Here is a 23,066-nt window from a genome sequence, read left to right as displayed (position 1 = left end):
TGTTTAAAGTGCTATAATTGTCTTCTAGATATATGCAATGCTAACACCAATACACCTAAAGAAAAAAGTGCAGTTTTGGACCGTGGCCACGATATATAAAAGTTCATGCATTTGGTTTTCCTATACCTCAAAGATGTACTGCACTTCTCCCCGTAACCATCTGTGCTACATCATTTTGCAAAAATGAGATCATCATACTGTAAGATCTATCGATGTACAGATAGGTAGTGCCTGTGACCATGGAGTTTGACATGAGTGTGAGGCTAAATAAACCACTGAGTTTTTATAAAGATTTGTACTATAGCACCTTCACTCGATGACAGCCTTGGGTCAATGTTTTGCTAGCTTTCAACTCAAGCAAATCCTGTGTATAAACGGTCCATTTTTGATGATGAAATGCTGCCATGTGACTGTGTATGAGCACAGTTACAGTACATTGCCCAAAGTGGTCACTGGGTCGTTTCCCGCCTAATTTCTTAAACCCTTCTGGTTAAAAGGTCACAAATAACAGCACTTGTGTAAGAGCGCAAAAGGTTTTGCTCAATTAAAAAAAATTATAATAATAATAAAAAACGTTTACCAACTTTTTGGGCAAAATTGATACATTTTGGATTTATCAGTTTAGAATGACAAAGTTAGCTATGCAACATATGTCGGAAATTAACCTTGACCATTTAGGCTGTAAGATTTTCCTTCTTGTTCTTGCAATCATAACTTTTACAGTTCTTGCATTATATCTTATAATAGCTTAATAAGATAAAAAAAGAAATATGACTTGACCATTTTCAAATGTTTTCAATCGCATGTATTTGCATTACCACAACCAAGCCAAATAAGTCATTAGATATGCAAGACTTGATCCATCCACACTGTGTTTAGAAACCGTTTCTCAGCCTAATCAGACACAGTCTCTTTTCCTTAATTGGACATTATTTCTTGGTGTGTTGAAAAAAGACCTGTTCAAGAAATGTTTAGGACTATATAAATATATTTGTAGGCCATACTTTTGTGTCAAAGGCAAAACCAAACCATCTGTGATTAGATGGTTTATCCCACTGATCAGTGCTGCATTAGTCCAACGACAGAGAGGCAGTTTATCTAGTCTGATGTCATGAATAGTAACGAGGTGTATACATAAAATACACTGAATTTAATTATCTTAATTATATCATCCTAATGTTTATGTTAAATCAAGTAAAAATCTGAAATGAAATTAAAGGGTAATGTTTTCAAGACTCAACGCCATACAAAACTACAGTGAAGTATTGTATATATTTACATACTTAAGGCCTATAACAATGAGTAATTCTACTATTGATATATCAAAGTTGTAGTGGTATATCAAAGTTCAGATGGTTCACATCACTGTGCAGGTCATGACAGAATTAATAAACATTTGATAATACCAGGCAAAACTCATTGGCTTACATTAAATAATGATAAGATTAATCCGTCCCAGTTAAACAACCAAATTAGGACACTAGATCTTTTTACGCGTATTTAAATACGCAAGCTAATTAAACTTGATAAGATGGAAACTAGCCAATGAAAGGATTTCAGATATAAAAATGCTAATTCAAAGCATATGCACCCTTAGAAAAAAAAAGTACAAAGTTGTCACTATGGCGGTACCCTAAAGGTGGCCCTAGATGGTAATTTCCTCCTATTTTTATGGTATAGGTACATATTACTGCTTTAAAGTACACATTTGTACCGAAATTGCACATATAAGTACATTTTGAAAAGGTACCACCCCAGTGACAGCTTTTGCACCTTTTTTTCTGAGAGTGCATATGCTTTGAATTAGCATTTTTATATCTGAAATCCTTTCATTGGCTAGTTTCCATCTTATTTAGTTTAATTAATTTAATATAAATATTTTTTAAAAATTAAATCACTTACAAAAGCATGCAATCAGTTTTGCTTTCATATTAAATTTTGAAAGACGCATGCAAAAAAAAAGTCAACAACATATTTTTGCATGCACCCAGGCAAGCCTGCCATACTGTGAAAATCTTCCTAATTGTTCACTGCTCTACACACAGGAAGGGTGCTTATGGGAAGAGGGCTAATGGTGGTAGAAAAGACACAGCATACATGCTAAACGCACTGGCTACGCACAGACATCTGAGCTAATGACTATGGCAGTATGGGGTTATGCTGGTTCCAGGGTGGCGGGTCGGTCGGAGGTTTTACTATGAAGCCATTGTGATGTCACTGCTCTGTATTGACTATCTGCCGCCGGGCATAGACAATGACCTAGTGTAAAGCCAACTGCACATAATGCTCTTCTGAGAAATACAGCAAGCCGAGAAGAGATGAGAGCATCCTCACCAGATAATTTCATGCCAAAGACTATACTGGGCACTGTGTTACCACAGAATAAACCAGTTAAGTAGTGTGAAAAGACTGGATCTGTGCAGGATAAGCAGGATTTTGGAAACATTTGAGAACATAATGCACAGTACTGAATGAAGATTTCAGGAATGAGAAGGAAAAAGGAGAGAGAAATGTAGAACGATCAGCCTCCTTACTCTTTGTTGTTTATTAGCAGAGACCCCTCTTGCCCATGACCAATTATACAGGCAAATGTTTTTCTAAGGAAAAAGAGCCTGCACTCCCATAAGCATTAATCACTCACTGATGCTTCCACAGGGATACTGATTCAGCTGACAGAAATACAGCAGTATTCTTAAAATCTAATTAAAAAATCTTTAGTCAAGCCACTTTTATATTAGGAATTAGGTAGATAAAACCCCATTACAAATAAAACAACTTATTAGAGTAAAAAATATGGTAATTTATATGCTAATTTATGAGAGTAACTCATAAATGACAAAACTCAACAAGAAGATTAAATCAAGGTAGGCCTATAGCCTAATAATTTTTTGCCAATTTAAATCTAAAATTAATTAGTCACACAAAATTTCATAGCATTTTATGCTGAAAAATCAACCATTGACGCTAAGTTTGATTAAACATGTTAACATTCTAATTTTTTAAAATCTGTAAAGCCCCGAGGAACCACATATATAGGCTATATACTGTAAAACGACGCCGATTAATTTACAATGTATGCTACTTCAGTAATTAAGGTTTCATCATAAATTTTGAATGATCATAGCATTTGTATTATTAAATGAGATTACTGATTTATTATAGCATCTATTTGATTTTTCCATCCGTGACAGATGTTGTTAAAGGTAAACTTTTTTTCACGAGGCAGATTAGCTAAACGAAAAAGCAGCGTTCTGACGGTAAGTGTAAGTTTTGAGAGCATCGCTCAGTGTCCATTCGGTAACACCCTGCTCTCAGTACATAAACTAACCCTACTGCTGTTCCTAATTTCAAGACCACGTGAGGGTGGGAGTGAGTGAAGTTAAAATTCCCTTTCAGAAAGGCAGCTCAATTCATCCTCTATAAAAAATCATCCCTTTTATAGCGACATCTTATATAGCACGCTAAGGTATCACTTGCCTACTTGAGGAGCCCCAAGAAAGCGCCCATCTTTAGCGAGTCTCACCCAGAGGTTCACACACACAGAAGGTGTATCAAGATCAGTGAGGTGGAGGTAAGACCAATTATTTTCAATCACGTGTGATATCGGCAGCTAATGCACTGGGGTTTAAGTTAATAAATAAATGCCTAAAATTACTATTCCTCATGATAGTATTTTTGTGCTTCCAGCCTATTGGCCTATGACGTTTTAGATGGTTTTATTTAGTTGTGAAATAAACATTAAGCTATTTATTTTTTCCTAAACTGTGACAGGATGTCAGTAACAGTTGAGTAATTAGCACAGTTTCGAAACAATTTCAAGAATTACATGATTTGAACTAAGCAATTAATGACCTATGCACCTATAGGCCATATTTAATGATTATTACAAACTGTACGCCTTTTAAACTGTAGAGAAGGCTATATATTCTACTTCAATATATAAGTCTATTGACAATTTTTTTTTGAGATTGAAGTCTGATGGGACAAATAAAGCAGGCGGGCCTTCACGTGAATATAATCCGACATTTTGACATTTGGTAAACGTGATAGCCTAATATTTGTTGCGGCTTACATTGCCTAAATTAATTGATGGCTGAACGTCTGGACAAAGATATTTTTAGAGCACTATTTTATGAAAAAGTGATTGAAGAGACATTGTATTTGACACAAACACAGTAGCCTACAGTGGAAAAATAGCTAAATTAAACAGGCTATCGACAATAAAATAAAGTATAAATTGCCTACATTATAGTCCGTTCTATTGTTATTATTATTATTATAGTTTTAATATTTTTATGTATTATACAGTTAATATTTATATTATTATATGTCTGTTTTAAATAATTAAAATGTTTAGAAATTAAGCGAACGTATACCTACTTATAACAAACTAAACCTTATTTGAATGTCAGTCAAGTTTTTTTTTTTTTTTTTTTTTTATTAAACACATAGGCCTATATATTTATTCACACAGTGTAGCAAATGTTTCAGCATTTAAGAGGATAGCCTGTACAGATTGGTATTTTAAAAAAATCCAAACACATTTGTCTACATCTATAGACGAAAGAACATATAATATTGGCCTATTGTGTCGTCCGCCATTGCTCTCAACAAGAGGGAAAAACAAATAAAACTAACCTATATCATTACACCCATGACTGAGGCCTATCTCCTAACACAGAAAACCGTCTTGCACTATTCCTGCGTTTATTCTTATCTGCATGAGCTGTTTGGGAAATTACATTGGCGCGAAAGACAAACGGGTTTGAGAAGGACATATTCTGGCTGTTGCCATTCATTTGGTCATGTCACCAGTAGATATAAGTCAAGGCTCCCACGGCCCTAGAACTTCTCCAGGTGATTTATTGATCTTTCAGCCTTGTGCTTCGACCCATTTACTCTAAAACCGCAACCATATTTCACTGGAAATGCTTGGACGTTTAAACGAAATCCCCATAGATTTTAAATTCAAACATGCGAGCGTTTAAAAGCGGAACAAATATGCAAAACAACTAAATCATTTTAAACTGTGAAAATGATAGAAAGCTCGGGAAATACAAAAGTTACATTGTTACATATACATGACTAACATTCAACCTGTTTGTGCACGAGCATGAATTAGTGATTCTATTAGTTAACGAAACTTCTTCAAACGGTTTCGTCTTTGTTAAAACATTTATCAGATTCTTTTTTAAAGATCTGATGATAACATTGATCAGCCTTTGGGTGGATTTTGGTATAATGTGTGATCACACATCTTGGTATAATGGCATAATGTGTGATGCTGGATTGTTTGGAAGTGTGATGGTAATGATGTAAGATGATGTCATTTTGACAGAAAAAGCCTTGGACTTGATAAATGACAAAAACAAAATGACAGAAAAAGTATTGTACTTGCTAATACTCAATTTAAATAATTTCAAATGAATTCAAACTAAATAATGACTGGTATGTAATTGGTTATGACAAAATAAAACTTCTTTTATCATGATCCAAAAATCTTAAAATTAATTAGGCTATATTTATAATCTTCAAATTGTTACTTAGCTGTCCTGGTGGTTCTCTTCTGTAATTCTCATTTCCATTAAAAGGCAAATGTCACGGAAAATAGTTTTGTTTTTGTTTTTTAACAACTCAAGTGCTGTCTAAAATGTTTGGCAATGAGAGCAGACATACTTTGATACATAGTTTTTATATAGCTACTATATGGCTATAACCTATATTTAAAACAAGAAACTGGGGTTAATGTAAAGTCGAATTTCTATCATTTAAATATTTGTAATGGGGAGGTCTGGGTGGGGAAGTAGCGGAAAATATAGGAAAAAAATTCAAAAAGTTAAAATATATATATTGTTTTCAAAGGAAACCATTTCCCCCAATGCCAAGTAAAAATCAACATTCAAAATGTTTTTTTTTGTTGTTGTTCTGATAATTAAGGTATTTTGAATAGCTGCATTTTATACTATTGTTGCGAGGGAAAGAGTAAGAGACGAAGCTACAAGTCATGTTTTACGATGAGTAGACTTGCTTTCCTCACGAGAGGACCGTTCTGAGTGAACCCTGCGCATCGGGTTGTGTCGGGTTTGGTGTTATTGAGAGCAACGTCAGCGATGAGGCGCGGGGGGAAGGAGGGAATGAGTGAATGAGCCAACATATTCACCCCAGTGCATTAACAATTCAAGCTGTTCTGCGGATACTTTGTGTTTCCAAGAAAACATCACGTAGTGACCATTTGCCTCTGAGACGGGCACTCAACGGTGTTACCACGAGGCTCGCGGCGGTATTTGAACAGAAGCAGACACTGGGGAAGAGACAGCTCTGTCTGCTCGTGATCAGACACAGGGGATGCTGAGCTGCTTCTAGTGCACTGGATTCAACGCCACACCGGGACGTAACTTCCTGCGGTAGCCTAATGTCGCAGTGGACAAATTATTGCGGTTTGGAATGATATGGAGGATTTCAGAACATAATATTTTATGAGGTAATATTACACTTGTTTTCAGTAGGTCACATCATGCTGCTCTGAAGTCCTTGTGCCGAACTGAACCCTCACTTATGTGTGCATATGGAGGGCGGTAATGCGATTTGACGCAGTTGATCTATCCTTCTTTATCAAATTAAGTGATCAACGAGAAGGCGTCACTCTTTCATAAATAAAACCCTGGTTTGGTCTTTTTTTTAACAATATCTAAAGATCGTCTTAGCATGTGATGTAAACAACGGAACCTCAAGTTACTACTGTAAACTGAGTATAGTCATTCTATTGTTTTTATTATGATTCCTAAAAAGACTATAGTCTTGTACAACCCTTATTTTGCAGTAGTCTATTTTATACTGCATAGGTTATATGAGCTTTAACAACATCTCATATTTTTGCATGGAATATTGCGTCTAAATGTGATATATAACAAAAGAACGCATTATGGCCTATAGGCTGCGTGCGTTCTCGATTAATATTTTAAAATAATTGTTGGGTGCACATTGTTTACATGCATAAACATCTGATAATGCAGATAGCCTACTTTTGATCTTCGCGTCAATCCCTGATCCATCCTTTCACCGCGTGGGATGGAGTGGACCTAAGGCCTTAAAGCATCAGCTTAATTCATTCGGAAGGCACAGTGCTTGGTAAACTATGATGGCAAATATCGCCATTATTTAGACGCTTGTGCGAAATAAAAAGGAAAAAAATACATTGATTATCGCAAATAAATGAAGATTGACGTGAACGCAAAAGCACAAAAATATTCACACACGTAGCTTATACCGCGTAACTGCTCATTTTAAACTACATATTTTTGTTCATTTATTTATTTAATCAAAACAATAATAACTTTTCCTATTTAATTTTAGGTTGATGAAACACTGAAATTTCGGAATAAATTAACCAAGAAAAACACATATTTGCACACAAACTGAATAATTAAATTAATAATCAACAACATCTATTAATAATAAATATTACTATTAGTTGCACTCTTTTATATCACAACGAAGACTAAAATAGTTATATCAGACAGATACCAAAAATTATACCGTTATCTTAAACCGTTAATCTTTCCCCCCACACTAATTCTTGAACATAATCCAAAAACAATCAAAAGAAAGCTAAAATATGTATTCAACGGAATAATTTGATTATAAAACCCAATTACAATATTTTATTTTTCATATGGCTAGAGGGCACCTGAAGGGCCAACCCATTTTTCATGTCCCCACTGTGATTGTGTCAAAATGGCAGAGACAAAATTTGTGCAGTCATGGGATAACAAAACCTACATATATTAAAAATGAATGTTCTAATAGAACACCAAAGGGTCTTATTCCTTTCAGAAGAGCATTATAGAACCCAAAAAACAATAAACCAATCACAGAAGCCTATAATGAAACTTATATGCCTTTTTTAAATCTACAAAGAAACAAACAAACAAACATATAACTCAATAACCATATACAGCTAAAAGGGTTCTTGATAAGAAAAGTGTACATTACTAAACCGAATGTGCTCTAAAATGTCATTGAATAAATACTGCGGAATATCATTATACTCACGTAAGAAGGAAACTGTGTTCAATCTGGTACCGAACCAAATGGAAGGCCAAAGATACTAGGCCATTATTAAAACATGCATCAAAAATGTATTAAAAAAAAAAAAAAAAAAACAGAACAGGCTTATGGACTACCTGAAAACTCATCATGGTTCCAGACAAAAGATTATTGCAGGTTTCTGGGTGAATTCTGACCACAAAAGCATGGCCAATATAGTGCAGCCCATCCTTAAACAATTGTATTTTATTTATTTTTTTAAAACGTAGGGGTAGTTGAAATTTGGTCAGCGTTGAACATTTTGGATAACAAGCTCTGGAAATATCCAGCCAACCTCAGTGTGCAAAGAGCAGTATCTGCCAGGAATAGTTTAGCGGATTATATGTCTGGGGTGACAGAGATGTAAACAGAGCTCTCGCTCACTGGGCTTAGTTAAACAGTGTAAGTGAAAGGCACATTTTGGACTGGAAAAGTCCAGGGTTGACTTGCTGTAGCCTCACGGTGCCTGTCAGACTTTATCTTTATTAGCTTTGGCAAATGCCTGCCCGAGTTTACACGGAATCCCGCTCTTCTCCTTTTATCTGAAGGACGCACACTCACGTTGTTTACAAGCGTGAGATTAGGAGTGGTTGGATTTCATGATGAGAATGGTTTGGTGTCCGCCGTGCAGATAGGCAGCATTTATGGAGGCTGTGTGCTGTAGTACAGTAATGAGACATACCTCTGGTGTGATGTTTGAGTGTGAGCAGAGAAGGGGCGTGAGAACGAGGCTACGTTTGTGACCTCCCTTAATGGAATCAGCAGTGTTTAGCATGCTTCCATAAAACCGAGGTGCCCGAATGCTGGAAGTGTAAATATTTAATCTTGCGATACTTCAGAACAAACGGATCTCGACCCCTTTCCTTGAAATGAATTGGCCAGGCCATGTTATGAGGACAGACTTTCCCTCACAAAATGTAAACGTTAATGTATGCTATTTCTCAAATTTTGAAGCCCATGTCTTGTCTGTGTGTGTATAATCAATTACAGCAGACTATGAGAGAACAAAGAGAAACTTTGGCATCTGTGGTATTTTCATTATATGGATATCATTCAGTCGTTTTAGCTTGTGTTAAAACTACAGGAAGAGTTTAGGTTTTTTCTTTCTTTTTTGATAGTTTCAATTAAGTATACACTATTTTATATTTACATCAGCCGAATTACTAGAAATAAATGAAAAAAAAAACAGACAAAAAGTATGTGCTTGTGTTATGGTTGTTTTTTTGTGAACATTAATTCTAATTTAATTTTTTTTAATTTATTCATTTATTATTGAATGTATTATTTTCTTAGATTCATAAATTATATATAATTTTTCCACATCATTATGCCAGGTTTTAGCAGAAGGAAAATAAAATAATCAACAAGATAATGCATGAGCATTCTCAGTTTTCCTATTTATTTTATTTTATAATAGACACTTGCCAAAAAAAGTGGAAAAAAACCTAGGTTTCAGTCTTCATATTAACCTGAAAGGATTTTTCCTATTGTGAAAGTTATATTGTGAAGTCATCATTTAACTAATATTTCTGTAATTTTACAGAAATGCTACAGGAGAAGGCCTCAGCTGTGGCTGATGAAGGTATGACCGTGGCCCAGTTGGGTGGGCAGCCTGAGCTTGCCAGTGATTCCTCACATTTGTGCCTGCCTACAACTCCCAGCATTCCCCAGAACAATGAGTCTGACCAGGTAGCCAATCAGTTGCATTCTTTTAATGACGCCTGACTTGTAGGTCTTTACATATGCCAAGAGATGTAATGAAGAACAACATCGATTTATTAATAAAAAAAAATAAAATAAAAAAATATTTGTATATATATATATATATATATATATATATATTAAGCACCATTTTAAAGTATTTTCATTGACAACGACTAATCATTATTTATCTTTTTCTGTTTGTGGACCTTCAGAACATTGAAAACATCAAAGTGGTTCTTCACGACAGGGAACTATGGAAAAAGTTCCATGAGGCCGGAACCGAGATGATCATTACCAAAGCAGGCAGGCAAGAAGAGCATCATTTCCATTTTCCATTTCAATCCATAGATTCAAAGAATTCTCACAGATTCTAGATTTTAAACATTAGCAGACTCAAAGACACAAATGAGATACAAAAACATAACTAGGCCATCTCACTTCCAGTAAGAAATGCAAATGTGAAACCTTGTTGTCTAAGCCAAGTGCCTCGGTCACTTGAAATGTGACGGCGCTTTTAATGGAATGTTTATGAAATATTACATGACCAAGGTAAAGCAAGGCCAAATTCCTGTGCCTACAAATGTCTAATTGAAAACACAAACGACTGACCCGTGTGTTAGATTTAATGTGCCCTGTGGATTAAGAGCAGGACCCTGGATATTAAGCAGAGAATGAGTCAATGCTCTCTGCCAGGCTTAGCCAGCAGTTTCTCAGCGCTTCTCTGTGGAAAATGCAAAAGGTCACCACAATTTTTCTTTAATGCTGTAACATTGTGAGGGATGGGCTTCCCCTTGTCCAACTGATAAAGTGCTCCAAGAATCCTTAAACCCTTTGAAGAGCCAAAGCACTGTTCAGTAGGACAGCTGTTCACAGAACAGGAGACTGTACATAGTTCAACAACAGATGGGCTCATTTCATTTTACATACTTTAGTGTATAACGGACACCAGGCTCTGTTAAAGATGCTCAATATGTCAATCGAGCCATGAAGCAGGAAGAGCTTTCCACCATTTCATTTTCTTTTTTGAGGGGATATGACATGTAGGACGTAAGACAGCCATTCACTGAACTGTAAATCTTGAGAAAACTCGCCAGGTTTCTTCACGATGGCTCCCATTACACAAAATTGAGGCCAATTTCATGCAATGATTCTCATCGTGGTCTTGTGTTACATAGCAGGCTTGAGCCGTGTCTGCATGGTATATGCCGTCTTACAGTATAACTAGGTTTATACTGAAGAAGAATACACTGTTACATACAATTCAGCGGGTGTAATATAGAAACAAAAACTGCTTATGACAATATTTTACTTTGTTTGAATTCCACAAACGAGGTGAAAATCCAAATAATAATATCATGTTAAAATGTTAGTTTTTTATTTCATCAAAAGCAATTTAGTTTAGCATAAACAGTAAAACAATCCCCCAGTCATGCGAACATCACTACTTTATATGCAGAGAAACTGGGTCATACATAGTTTTAAAGAATATTCTGGGTTCAGTACAAGCTCAGTTAACAGCATTTGTGGCATTATGTTGATTATCATAAAAACTAATTTCCATTAGTCCCTTTTTTCCTGGGTTACATTTATAAACATTAATATATTCACTTTCAATAGTTAAGCCACAAGACATAAACAATGAATGTGTTAGCATAATTTTAATATGACTAAACGTTTCTGTGCAAAGTTTTATCCAATTTGAGAATTCTGTTGACATGACAGCATGAAACCTAAAATCACAGGGAAAGTGATGATTTAAACCGCTTCACAGCTCAAGTAATATATACATTTTAACCAAATAATTCAGTGCATTAATAAAAGGACACATATTTCTGTTTTTGAATTCTCCAAAACTGGAACCATTTACTTCCAAATTAAGTGCCTTATTGTAACCTCGATTTTTCCAAGTAAAAATTTGACAAGTGATTTCTTTTTTTTTTTTGGTGTGGTAATCAACATAATGCTGTCATTTGAACTTTGTGTTGAACTCAGAATATCCCTTTGAGGAAATGATGAAACTTAACTCTGCTACAACATGCGCATATGTGTCTTCGGTCCAGTACTAAACATGACTATTGAAAGCAGCCGGCTGGTGTTACTTGTACACAGCCCGTCAGAGTAAGCATCAGCGAGGCTGATGAGAGAAGACCGGTGCCCCGTTTGATCACGTCTTTAAGGCCCTAAAGGACCTCTCTTGCTTCATCATCAAGCACCTTTTGATCTAGGCGTTCTGCCGACTCTTTCAGATAGCATGAATCACTGAAAGCACAGGCCTACAAAAGCGCTAAAAGAAACAGCTGGCATAATGCAGATGCTGACACCGACACGATACACTTTCATACTTCCCATTTCTCAATGTCTTCCTCACACATATAAACTGAAGCACAGGCCCACCCATAAACAGTGCTTTTACTGAGATAACTAAAAATGTAGTCATATCATTTGAAAGCGTTTCACTCCCTTGGATATCTACACACTTGACACATAATATATACCAAAAATAAAAAAACTGTCAACATTTACTCACTCTCATGGCTCACATGTCCAACTTTCTTCTGCAGAATACAAAAAAAGATATTTGGAAGAATGCAGAGGTCCTAAATACACTGCAATATATATTCTTTGTTCCACAGAATAAAATTAGACATATGCAATGACATGACTTATTTAAATTTTTGGGTGAACTATTCCTTTAAACAATAAGAAAAAGAAGGAAATTTTGCAACGTGACTACTTACAGCAACGGAATACTGTCACAGAGCCACTGTAAGGCCCCTTTAGACATGCCATGTGATCTACTGTGGCAGCGATTATGCCAAAGTGTTGCATAAATGGAAAGAGCATTACATATCCCTCAGGTGTTTACATAGGAGTCTTGAGTAAATGTGTTTTACTCAAGATTTATTACATCCTCACAGTTAGTACTGTAAATACTGATGTTCATTTTTCCTAACTGTATTTTCTTAACATTAATAATTTATTTTAGATAGATTTACATATTTTGAAAACATCTACATATTCAATACATAAAAGTACACAAGAACTCTTGTAATGTTTAAAGTAACATTTTACAGTAAGTTTTATTTAATGTAATGGGTATCATAAAATATTAACATTAGTAACTATTGCTAAACTATATTTTATAGCATTTAGGTTTATGTTACTATTACATATACATATATAACATATACCTCCAAAATGTAAAAGTTATATAAATATATGTATTACAAAAGAACAAAATGAACAAAAGCTTATTTATAAACTGACTTTATAAATATAAATGTATAATTAAACTAGATTTAAAAAATAGAGTTTAAATAAAAATAAAAATTCTATAAAAATGCTGTAGAAGTTATTTAGTTTGTCCATAATACTTAAATGCATTTAATTGAACCTCTTGAAACAAGGTTGGAACCAAAATAAGACAGTGGATGATAAATGTAATTATTGACAAGGAAACACAGCACTGTCAGAATAAGTCTGGTGAACAGGTTTGTTTAAGATGTACCTGATGGCTTAAAGCACCTCTTTTGCAATCTCTTGCCCAGAGTGATTTACATTGATTGGATTGCAGGCCTGGGCCAGACATGGAGCTTTACTTTTCCCTGAGCTCTTCCTCTGGGTATTAGAGGTAGTGCTCTCAGGAACTTTTTACATTGTGCAGGCCTGAGCAGCTCTGCATTTGCAAATGCAATGAAATTATTCACATTTATTTGCCATAATAAATATGACTGCAGGTGGACCCCTTTAGAAAGCCCTTAAAAAAGTAATGCAGTGCAGTGGAACTTTTAGAGGAGCGGGGTGGTTCAATAGGGCTGTTTAGCTGCCCACTGTCTAAAAGATCTGCCATCAAAAAAGCACTCAAAAATTTATAAGGGGACTCGACCTTTTTGCAACTTTGCAGACAAGATAAAAGAAGATTATTTTGGATATTTCATGTGAAGAGGTCACCAAAGGTAACTCCATTGATTTGTTTTATGACTGTCTGCCATATTAGCATATTCCGTCTGTCATCTCAACTTAACCTGTATCTGAACAAAATAGAGATCCCACATTTTATAAAGCGGCTCCTTCAAAACAGAGTCAATCCCTAAAAATATATATCTGCCAAAAAGCAAACCAGGTACAGATCATGACTCCTTATATGGGGCTGTCGAGGATAACAGTAAAATTTTATGCTTTACGTTTTATGATTTTATTGTATTTTTTTTGAAGAGTAGCCTTTTATAGTAGAGCCATTTGTGTGAGATGATTTGCAGAGGATTGTCTTGGGATACTTGAGTATGCAGTCTTCTTTGAGATTTAAGCGACTTTGTGCTTCTTAAACAACTAATCTGTCCTAAAAACAGGTTAAGCTGTTATCTGATCACTAATCGTGCATTCATCCGCCCAAAACAAACACTTCCCGTGATTCTCTTGCACTTAAGGCCTGTTAAAACCCTCGAAAGAGCTGATAAGACAGACTCATCCATGCTTACTGTCAGTGCTCAGCTGTTGCACACGCACCCTGGGCGTAAGTAGTTCAGACAAAAAAGCTGGTTCTGTAATGAGCAATAAAGACGACATTGAGATACCTGAAAGACACAAATGGGATAAGCCTGTGTAGATGCGATTGAAAGAGAATGACCTCAGTGAGCACAAAAGCGCATTAACAAGTCACCAAGTTAGATCTAAATGTCATTTAAGGACAAAACCACGGTTTAAAACAGAAATCAAATTATTAATCAACCTAAAATAAAATAAGTAATGAAGTTTTATCTTTTTCAATGGTAAGGCACTTTTTTTTGTTTTGTTTTTTAACCCTGATAGTATAATTTGCACTTTTTTTAGGCGGATGTTTCCCAGCTACAAAGTTAAAGTCACAGGAATGAATCCCAAGACCAAATACATTCTCTTAACTGACATTGTTCCAGCTGATGACCATCGGTACAAGTTCTGTGACAACAAGTGGTGAGTTTAACATCCCCCTGTCTATATTTAATGTTTCTGCAGTGGAAGAAAAAAGAAAAGAAAAAAAGCCAAGCTCACAACAGTGTAATTAGAATAACCACATTTTGGAAAGTTATTTAAGGATACTCTATGCTTTTGGAAATTCCACTTAAACATGCAGTCACAGAAGTGACTGAATCAGAACAGTGACGGTCCCTTGAGGCATCTGGACAAACACTTACTAAAACTACATTGAGAAGAGACAAGAATTAGCATGTTTTATATTCTGCTGTCTCCTCCAGTCTATGTGATTCTAAGTTAGTTGACTTGAGTGAACAAACGGTGCCATTCGCACTATCTACACATTATAACATTTAACATGCTTCATACTCTTTCCAGTAAACATGAACTGCAAATAAACTATATAACACAATATAATAATTATTAAAATAAATAATTATGTAATTTGTATGATTTACAGCATAGAAGTAATGGTAATTGTCAGTAGTTTTACTTTTACTAATACTTTGCTTTCATAATTATAATGTTGGTAAATAATAAACAACAAAGAATGCGTTGGCCTTGTTTTCAACAGTCTTTTCGTAAAATGAGCATTTATCCAATAAATCACTTTTGCAAAGTCAACACTGAAAGAAACTCAAATTACAGCCATATTTATAAGCAAACAATGTGCAGTCTGCATCATATGCAATGCTAGCTAGTTCTGGCTGTGGATTGTCATTAGCACACAGTTAATTACTGTAGGCCAGAGCAGGCAGTCTGTCAAAACCAATAGGCTTAAAACAGCTGGGTTATGCATGCTGTCCTCTTTGTGACCCTGTTCCTCTGGCAATGCCACTAGTTATGGGCACTATCCACCCATGCAACAATTGGCACCAAAAATAAGTCAAGATCTGGTTGAATCCAGCATGAAAAAATAAAAATAATGATGGCACGCAAATCTCAATGAATTGCATGTTGTGTTACGAGAACAAGCATTTTATGACCATTTTTCAAAATCTGTGGTATAGACTGGAATTCCAGCATGTGCCAGCAATGGATCTGGAGATCTTCAGCGACACCTTCGAGGCACACAATTAGCAGTGATGTTATGGTCAAAGCAGCCACCCCAAATCTTTGGGAATTACTCCCATAATGTCAGGGACATAACTACTCGCGCTCTGAATCTGTCATTTATGTACAGATGTTTTGCATAAATCCCTTCTGTAGCCTGCTGCTAAATCCTACAGAATTTATGCAAAACTGAAAAACATGATGTCAGAGGTGCTGGAAAACTATGCAGTACTACTGTTGAAGAGAAAATCTAGGGGACAGGGCCTAAATCACTACACAAACAACTGTTACAAATGTTGTGAGTGGCCTTTAGGGTTGTCAAAAAACTAAAGAAATACTTATGTTTTTTTTTTCCATAGGATGGTGGCTGGAAAAGCAGAGCCTGCAATGCCTGGAAGACTCTATGTCCACCCAGACTCTCCTGCAACAGGGGCCCATTGGATGAGACAGCTGGTCTCCTTTCAAAAGCTGAAGCTCACAAACAACCACCTTGATCCTTTTGGGCACGTGAGTGGCTGTGAACAAATAATTTTCAAAAAATCTAAGCTTTGACAATAAAACTATGGATTTGATGAAAGTGAGCAAAGAAGAGGGAATTACAAGTTGGACTACAGTAGGTGGGACACCAAACGTATTGAACATAGCAACAGTATTGTGACCTAGATCCAATTGAAACGGATTATTGAAAAAAGAATGAAGTGTAGGGGGGGGGGGGCTTAATTGTTAGAAAAAGGTAGAGTTTAAGTGGACAGAATGATTGGAGAAGACCAGTATATGTCACCAGAGAGAAGTATGTTGTTTCACCAGAAGATCAGGTTATGACATTTTTCATAATTTGTGGGATAAACAGGACTAAAAGCATTTAATTTCCCTGAATTTGTATTTCTTTGAATTTGAATTAAACAGGAATTAAACCTTCAAGTGAAAATGTTTAAGTCTATCTTGACAAACTTTTTTGTTTTTGTTTATAAAAAATTACATTAGAAATCCCTAAATATTTAACTGGAATTGCAATTCTGCATCCTGTTCAGTTCAGACTGAAAACACCTAATCTGAGAGATATGGTATGGGTCATCTTGTGAAAGTAGGAGAAAGCAGAAGAGAGACAGTTAAGCAGAGGTGATGAGTCTGACCGTGGCAGCACTGCCCAAAGGAGCTTGTGGACCTAGCTTGTCTGATGCAATAACATCAGAAGCAAGCTCATTAGGTTCATAACCTGTCAGATCGGCACAAAGTTGGCCTGTCAGGATTAGTTGAATGCCTAGGAAGTGATAAGGGCGAGTAATGAGCTCGGAAAGAGGTTGCTAAGCTCTACTGATGCCAACAACAGCAGGGACACTGTGGCTGGCTGAAAGCCTTTATACAGGCCACCACTGTAGCCATGCTAGTACTCACTACACAAGTCACAGTCAAAATATAATACGCTGACGCTAGGAGTCACAGATTTAAAAACTGTGCTGATAATCTTTTTTCCTGTTGTTCCTAAAAAAACATGACTATTTCCATAAAAATATTAAGCTGTCAAAAAAAAAAAAAAAAAAAAAAAAACGCTGCTAAAAAAACCTAAAACTTTTACAGATATAATGGGCATTTCTGACCAAAGCTGTTCCATAACACACATACATGAAATAAAGACCTTAGTGCGTTAAACAATGAAGAGTATGTAAAGAGTAACATGACCAAATTCAAAAACTAGGTTGTTGCAGTGCACTCAACTATATAGCTACTTTTGTTTCATGTATAGAAGCTGATATTTTTTTTCCATTACACCATGCTTTGATTTCCTTTGCTAGGCCACTGACCACACACACACCAAAACCTTAAAGATATTTATAAGTCTTCCCTGGACAGAACATGCAACAGTTTTTTTCAGTGCAGGGCCATATATCTTTGAGGACATGACACAACTTCTATTCCCAAAAACAGATCTTAGATTAAAAGAAAACATTGAGATGAAAGGCATGGGCCAGCCACGGAGTCTGCATTGATCTGACACAGGTGCTTGATTAATATACTTGGACAGTGCACATCCCTGTATCCGAATCATCAATGCATCTCGTATCACATGGTATTACCTCAAGACGCCAGCCAGCCAACCAGGCAAAGGTCACATTCGTTTGGCTGGGGTACCGTCTGTGTCTGAGATGGGGGGATTGACCTGAGGTTGCCCTCTGTGCACTGGCGCTCCTAACTCCTCTTAAAAAAGTGCAGCTATGAGGAGAGCTGCCTCACTCTCTGTCTGAGAGTCGACATAACAAAGGGAAATGCCTTGATGCTTATTGGCCCTGACACAACTGTGTTGGGGATGACCCTAACTAAACGCTTCACTGAACACCGAACACATGGAGGCACTGAGCAGACTGGTGCTAGAGCACTACGATCAAACACATACACAAAGGATCCAATTGGATTACTTGCATACAACACAGAACAATACCTCTTAACGTTAACATATACTGTACATTAACGGCATCATTAGTGTTCAACGTACAGTTTTTTACATTCCCCAAAACCTACAATATGGTTGTGATCATACATAAAGGTATTTTTGTATTCACAGCTTTATAATTTTTTTAATGTATTGTAGGAATATATATATATATTACACCTTGTTGAATCTATGCCACAAAGAATTAAGTTCTGAAGGCAAAAGAGGGTCCATTTTAAAAAAAAAAATTTTTATATTATACAAATATAATGCAGGTAAATACAAAATGCAGATTTAAATGATGACTTAATTTTTTAAGGGAAAAAAGCTGTCCAAACCTGCCTGTCACTATGTAAAAAAGTAATCGCCCCTAAATCTAATAACTGGTTGTGCCACCCTTTACAGCAACAACTGCAAGCATTTGCGATTACTGGCAATGAGTCTTTCACATCGTTGTGGAGGAATTTTGGACCACTGTTCTTTGCAGAATTGTTTTAACTCAGCCACATTGGAGGGTTTTTGAGTATGAATGGACTGTTTAAGGTCATGACAGAGCATCTCAATCGGATTTAAGTCTGGACTTTGACTTGCCCACTCTAAAACCTTAATTTTGTTTTTCTTGAGCCATTCAGAGGTTGATTTGCTGGTGTGTTTGGTATCATTGTCCTGGTGCATAACCCAAGTGTGCTTGAGCTTGAGGTCACAAACCGACGGCCGGACCTTCTCCTTCAGGATTTTCTGATAGAGTACAGAATTAATGGTTCCATCAATTATGACCGCAGACCATCACACTACTACCACCATGTTTGACTGCTGGTAATATGTTCTTTTTATGAAATGCTGTGTTTGTTTTACACCAGATGTAATGTGACACACACCTTCCAAAAAGTTAAAACTTTTGTTGCATCAGTCAACAGAATATTTGGATAAAAATGTTGGGGATAATCAAGATACTTTATGGCAAATGCGAGACAAGCCTTTTGTGTTCCTTTTGGTCAGCAGTGGCTTTTGACTTGGAACTCTCCCATGGATGCCGTTTTTGCCCAGTCTCTTCTTTCTTATTGTTGAAGCATGAACACTGGCCGTAATTGAGGCAAGTGAGGCCTGCAGTTCTTTAGATTTTGTTCTGGGTTCTTTTATGACCTCCTGGATGAGTCGCCGTTTGCGCTCTTGGAGTAGTTTTGTTAGGCAGACCACTCCTGGGAAGGTTCACCACTGTTCCAAGTTTTCTCCACTTGTGGATAATGGCTCTGACTGTGGTTCGCTGGAGTTCCAAAGCCTTAGAAATGGCTTTATAACCCTTTCCAGACTGATATGTCAACTACTTTGTTTCTCATCTGTTCTTGAATTTCTTCAGGATCTATTTAAGAGATTTCTTGATTAAACAGGTCTGACAGTAATAAGGCCTGGGTTTGGCTAATGAATTTTAACTCCACTTTCTAAAATAATGTGGTTAATCACAGTTTTTTCCTGATTTAACTGGAGGGGGAAATTAATTTTACACATAGGGCCAGGTAGGTTTGGACAGCTTTTTTCCCCTTAATAAATGAAATCATTTAAAAACTGCATTTTGTATTTACTTGCATTATCTTTGTGTAATATTAAAATTTGCTTGATGATCTGAATCTTTTAAGTGTGACAAATATGCAAATAAATAAATAAATACACACAACCCACACACTATATATATATATATATATATAGACATATATTTATGTAATTGATCAAATACAATAAATTCAGCCCAATAATTTAATATTTTGTGACCCTAAAAGGATTTGTTAACATATGTACATTAATGTCCATCTTGCGTCAAGTGCTGTCAGTATGTTAATAATGTATGTTTCAATTCTATGAAAATATGCATGCAATAGAATTAACAAAAAAAGGAAAAGGTCTCTATTTGTTAATGTTATTTCCTAATGCAGGCATGTATTTCTGTTCTCAGATCATCTTGAACTCAATGCACAAATACCAGCCCAGGTTGCACATCGTGAAGGCAGATGAAAACAATGCCTTTGGCTCTAAGAACACAGCCTACTGCACTCATGTCTTCCATGAGACAGCTTTCATCTCTGTTACATCCTATCAGAACCATAAGGTACCAACAGAACCTGTGCATAACACAATAGTGTCAAATATATCAACTATTGCTCACACCTGCAGTTATTTTTAATAAACATTACAATTACTAACTTGTTTGTTTTTTTATAGATCACCCAGTTAAAAATTGAGAACAATCCTTTCGCCAAAGGTTTCCGTGGCAGCGATGAGGGTGATTTGCGTGTGTCCAGACTTCAAGGGTAAGGGTATTGTTTAAAATGTGCTGCATAATGTGCCAAATAGATATCTTACTGATCAAGTGCCCCTTTTCCTAGGAAAGATTACCCTGTAATTTCTAAGAACATGGTCCGGCAGCGGCTTATCTCATCACATGGCCATCTGTCAGGAAAACTGGGTGCAGGTGTGCTGAGTAGCCACCCGCAGGTGGTTTCTCACTATCAGTATGACAGTGGCATCCCTCTGTCGAACTCCGATTCCCAGGAAGCTCTCTCTAACTCCTTCCCATCTAGCCGAGAATCCAGCCTTATTTACCACTGCTTTAAGCACAGAGGTACAGGGCTATAGAAACCTCCTTATTTAGGCATCATAAAATTATTTGCATATATATATATATATATATTAATAATAATAGGAGTATAATCATTAACATAACATGACATAATAATAGTAATATAATAATAAGACTATCGGCATGGGTACATCCCTAATTCTGACATAAATTATGACTACAGTTTTATGAATTATTTCAAATGCACTTTTTCAAAATGTGATTAATTTCCAAGCTTTGTGTATTGAAATATTACATTTTCTTTTAGATAACACAAGGCATTTGGAGTTGGGATGCAAACGCCCCTATCTTGACACAACATCCTCTGCAGTTTCAGATGAGCACTATTTCCGTTCCCCTCCTTCCTACGATCCACCCTTGCTGTCCCATCCATACTGCAGCGATGCGTTGGGTTCTAGAGAGGCATGCATGTATGGAGGAATGGAGGGAGAGGCAGGGGGCACAGTAGGTGGCGATGACCTCCCGGTCACCTCCCTGAACTGCAATATGTGGGCGTCAGTGCAGCCGTATCCTCGTTACGGCATGCAAAGTGTGGAGGCTATGCCATACCAGCCCTATCCCGCCCACTTCAACAGCACAGCCTCTGCTGCCTCTGTGGTTCCCCACCACTCACCGTCCATGCAGCGTCCACATCCAGCACCTCCCGACCTAGTTACGTTTAGCACACAGCGGGTCTTGCCACCCACACCATCTTCAGCATCCTCCCCCCGTGACAGAGCACATTCCTCACTGTTTCATAGGAAGCCTGGGTCGCCGGTTCGTTCACAAAGGGATTTCACAGGGTATCCGACCCATAGCCCCACTTCAACACGAGAACCAGGCTATCAATACCAAACGGGCCTCAGCAGTGTTGGGCCACACTGGACTGACAGTTAAAGAGTTACCCACAACACTATCTACAACTATATTCCTCTTCAGCTAAAAGCAACAAACTCTTTCTGAATAACAACTGCAATGAGATTATTTTTACATACAGCCATGATGCTAAACTGTAAAGCAAAGCCATAAATCTATTTAGCCTAATAGTATAGGAAACCTTAAATTTGTGGCACTGTGTATTTATATGAATTTGAGACACGACTAGAGTTGTGCAGGTGGTAAAGCCAAGCAGAAATGGCATACCTAATGCACTATTGTTGGCATTAAAGAGATTGTTCACTCAAAAATGAAAAATTCTTCAACAATTTCTTCTACAACAGTCACACGAGAACAACATGAAGGAAATTAAATAATGACAGAATTTTAGAGGGAACTTTTTTGACTTTCTGTTTTAAGCACAAAATGTGTGTGTGCCAACTGAAATTATGCTACACTTGAGAGATTTTGTGTATTAGGAGCATAATGAAAAAGAGTCAATGGATTATATTGAAAAGTTTAGTTGTTAGTTAACCTAAACAGACTTAGTTACTAAGACTGCCTTTTTCCTCTTCAAATGTTAGTGTGTAAAAAAAACCTGTGCCAAGCCCAAAGATTGGTTGGGGTAATTTTCTGGGTGTTATTAAGAGATTCTTATTATTCTTATTATTGCAATAAAGTTTTAAACAAAAAATGTATTTTTTTTTGATGCTATGCAATCTTTGTAATGCAACTCAAGCTATTAAATATTAAAAAACCTGACCCTCTACCATTATCAAATGATAAAAATGATGTGTATCAAAAAACTAAAATACATACCAGATTTACAGCTCAGATTAAACCTGGCTCAGAAAATACTCTACAGTATTAAAGTTCTCTTCATCATAAGTAGTGCTGGATTCTTTTTTCATATTCTTGTACATATTTTGTGTCTAAGCACCTTGTGAAGTGGTGAAGTTGCTCCAGATCCCATCTCATCAGAAAATAACTGTCAAATCTTTAGCTCAGTGGTCTTGAATTGGGTCCTTTGCTTTTCCTTCATTTTTGTTGTACTGTGTCTGTCCGGTTTAACAATATATGGTAGAAGAGAAGTGTTAAGAGTTGTGAGTCTGGCACCAAATCATTGTCCAAATTTGTTCAATTAGTGCAATGCGACATCAGAGAATAAATTTCAACCAGATGGAAGCTTAAAGAACGATCATTAAGAGAGAAACAGAACTCATCTGAAGTCCAAAACTGGCTGGGTTGGAAATCCTTGAGAGGTCGACAATGTAAAACAGCTTCTGCGGGCAAGCAGCCACAATTTAAACTCAAAGAGAATGGTGTATCACTGGTATTGCGGTTCTAATGAAGGAATGT

General features: G+C 36.4%; 1 protein-coding gene across 1 annotated transcript; it reads left to right on the top strand.

The window, feature by feature from the left end:
• The first annotated feature begins 6,076 nt into the window (after nucleotides 1–6,076).
• Nucleotides 6,077–22,089, top strand: tbx4 (T-box transcription factor 4). The gene is made up of 9 exons (XM_059515117.1): nucleotides 6,077–6,481; nucleotides 9,629–9,774; nucleotides 10,002–10,096; nucleotides 14,620–14,739; nucleotides 16,152–16,299; nucleotides 20,169–20,321; nucleotides 20,435–20,523; nucleotides 20,599–20,834; nucleotides 21,100–22,089. The coding sequence occupies exons 2-9, from the start codon at nucleotides 9,631–9,633 to the stop codon at nucleotides 21,726–21,728; spliced, it is 1,614 nt and encodes a 537-aa protein (XP_059371100.1). The 5' UTR covers nucleotides 6,077–6,481; nucleotides 9,629–9,630; the 3' UTR covers nucleotides 21,729–22,089.
• Nucleotides 22,090–23,066: the final 977 nt, after the last annotated feature.

This window comes from Carassius carassius, chromosome 28 (assembly GCF_963082965.1).
Source record: "Carassius carassius chromosome 28, fCarCar2.1, whole genome shotgun sequence".
Lineage (NCBI taxonomy): Eukaryota > Metazoa > Chordata > Actinopteri > Cypriniformes > Cyprinidae > Carassius > Carassius carassius.
This window is presented reverse-complemented; position numbering and strand designations above follow the sequence as displayed.

What these genes read in the sequence shown, in the direction of transcription:
- tbx4 (XM_059515117.1), top strand. Translation starts at nt 9,631, where the DNA reads ATGCTACAGGAGAAGGCCTCAGCTGTGGCTGATGAAGGTATGACCGTG. An exon ending in ACCTTGATCCTTTTGGGCAC is followed by an intron (nt 16,300 to 20,168) that starts GTGAGTGGCTGT and finishes TTCTGTTCTCAG; the next exon opens with ATCATCTTGAACTCAATGCA. An exon ending in CATCCTATCAGAACCATAAG is followed by an intron (nt 20,322 to 20,434) that starts GTACCAACAGAA and finishes GTTTTTTTATAG; the next exon opens with ATCACCCAGTTAAAAATTGA.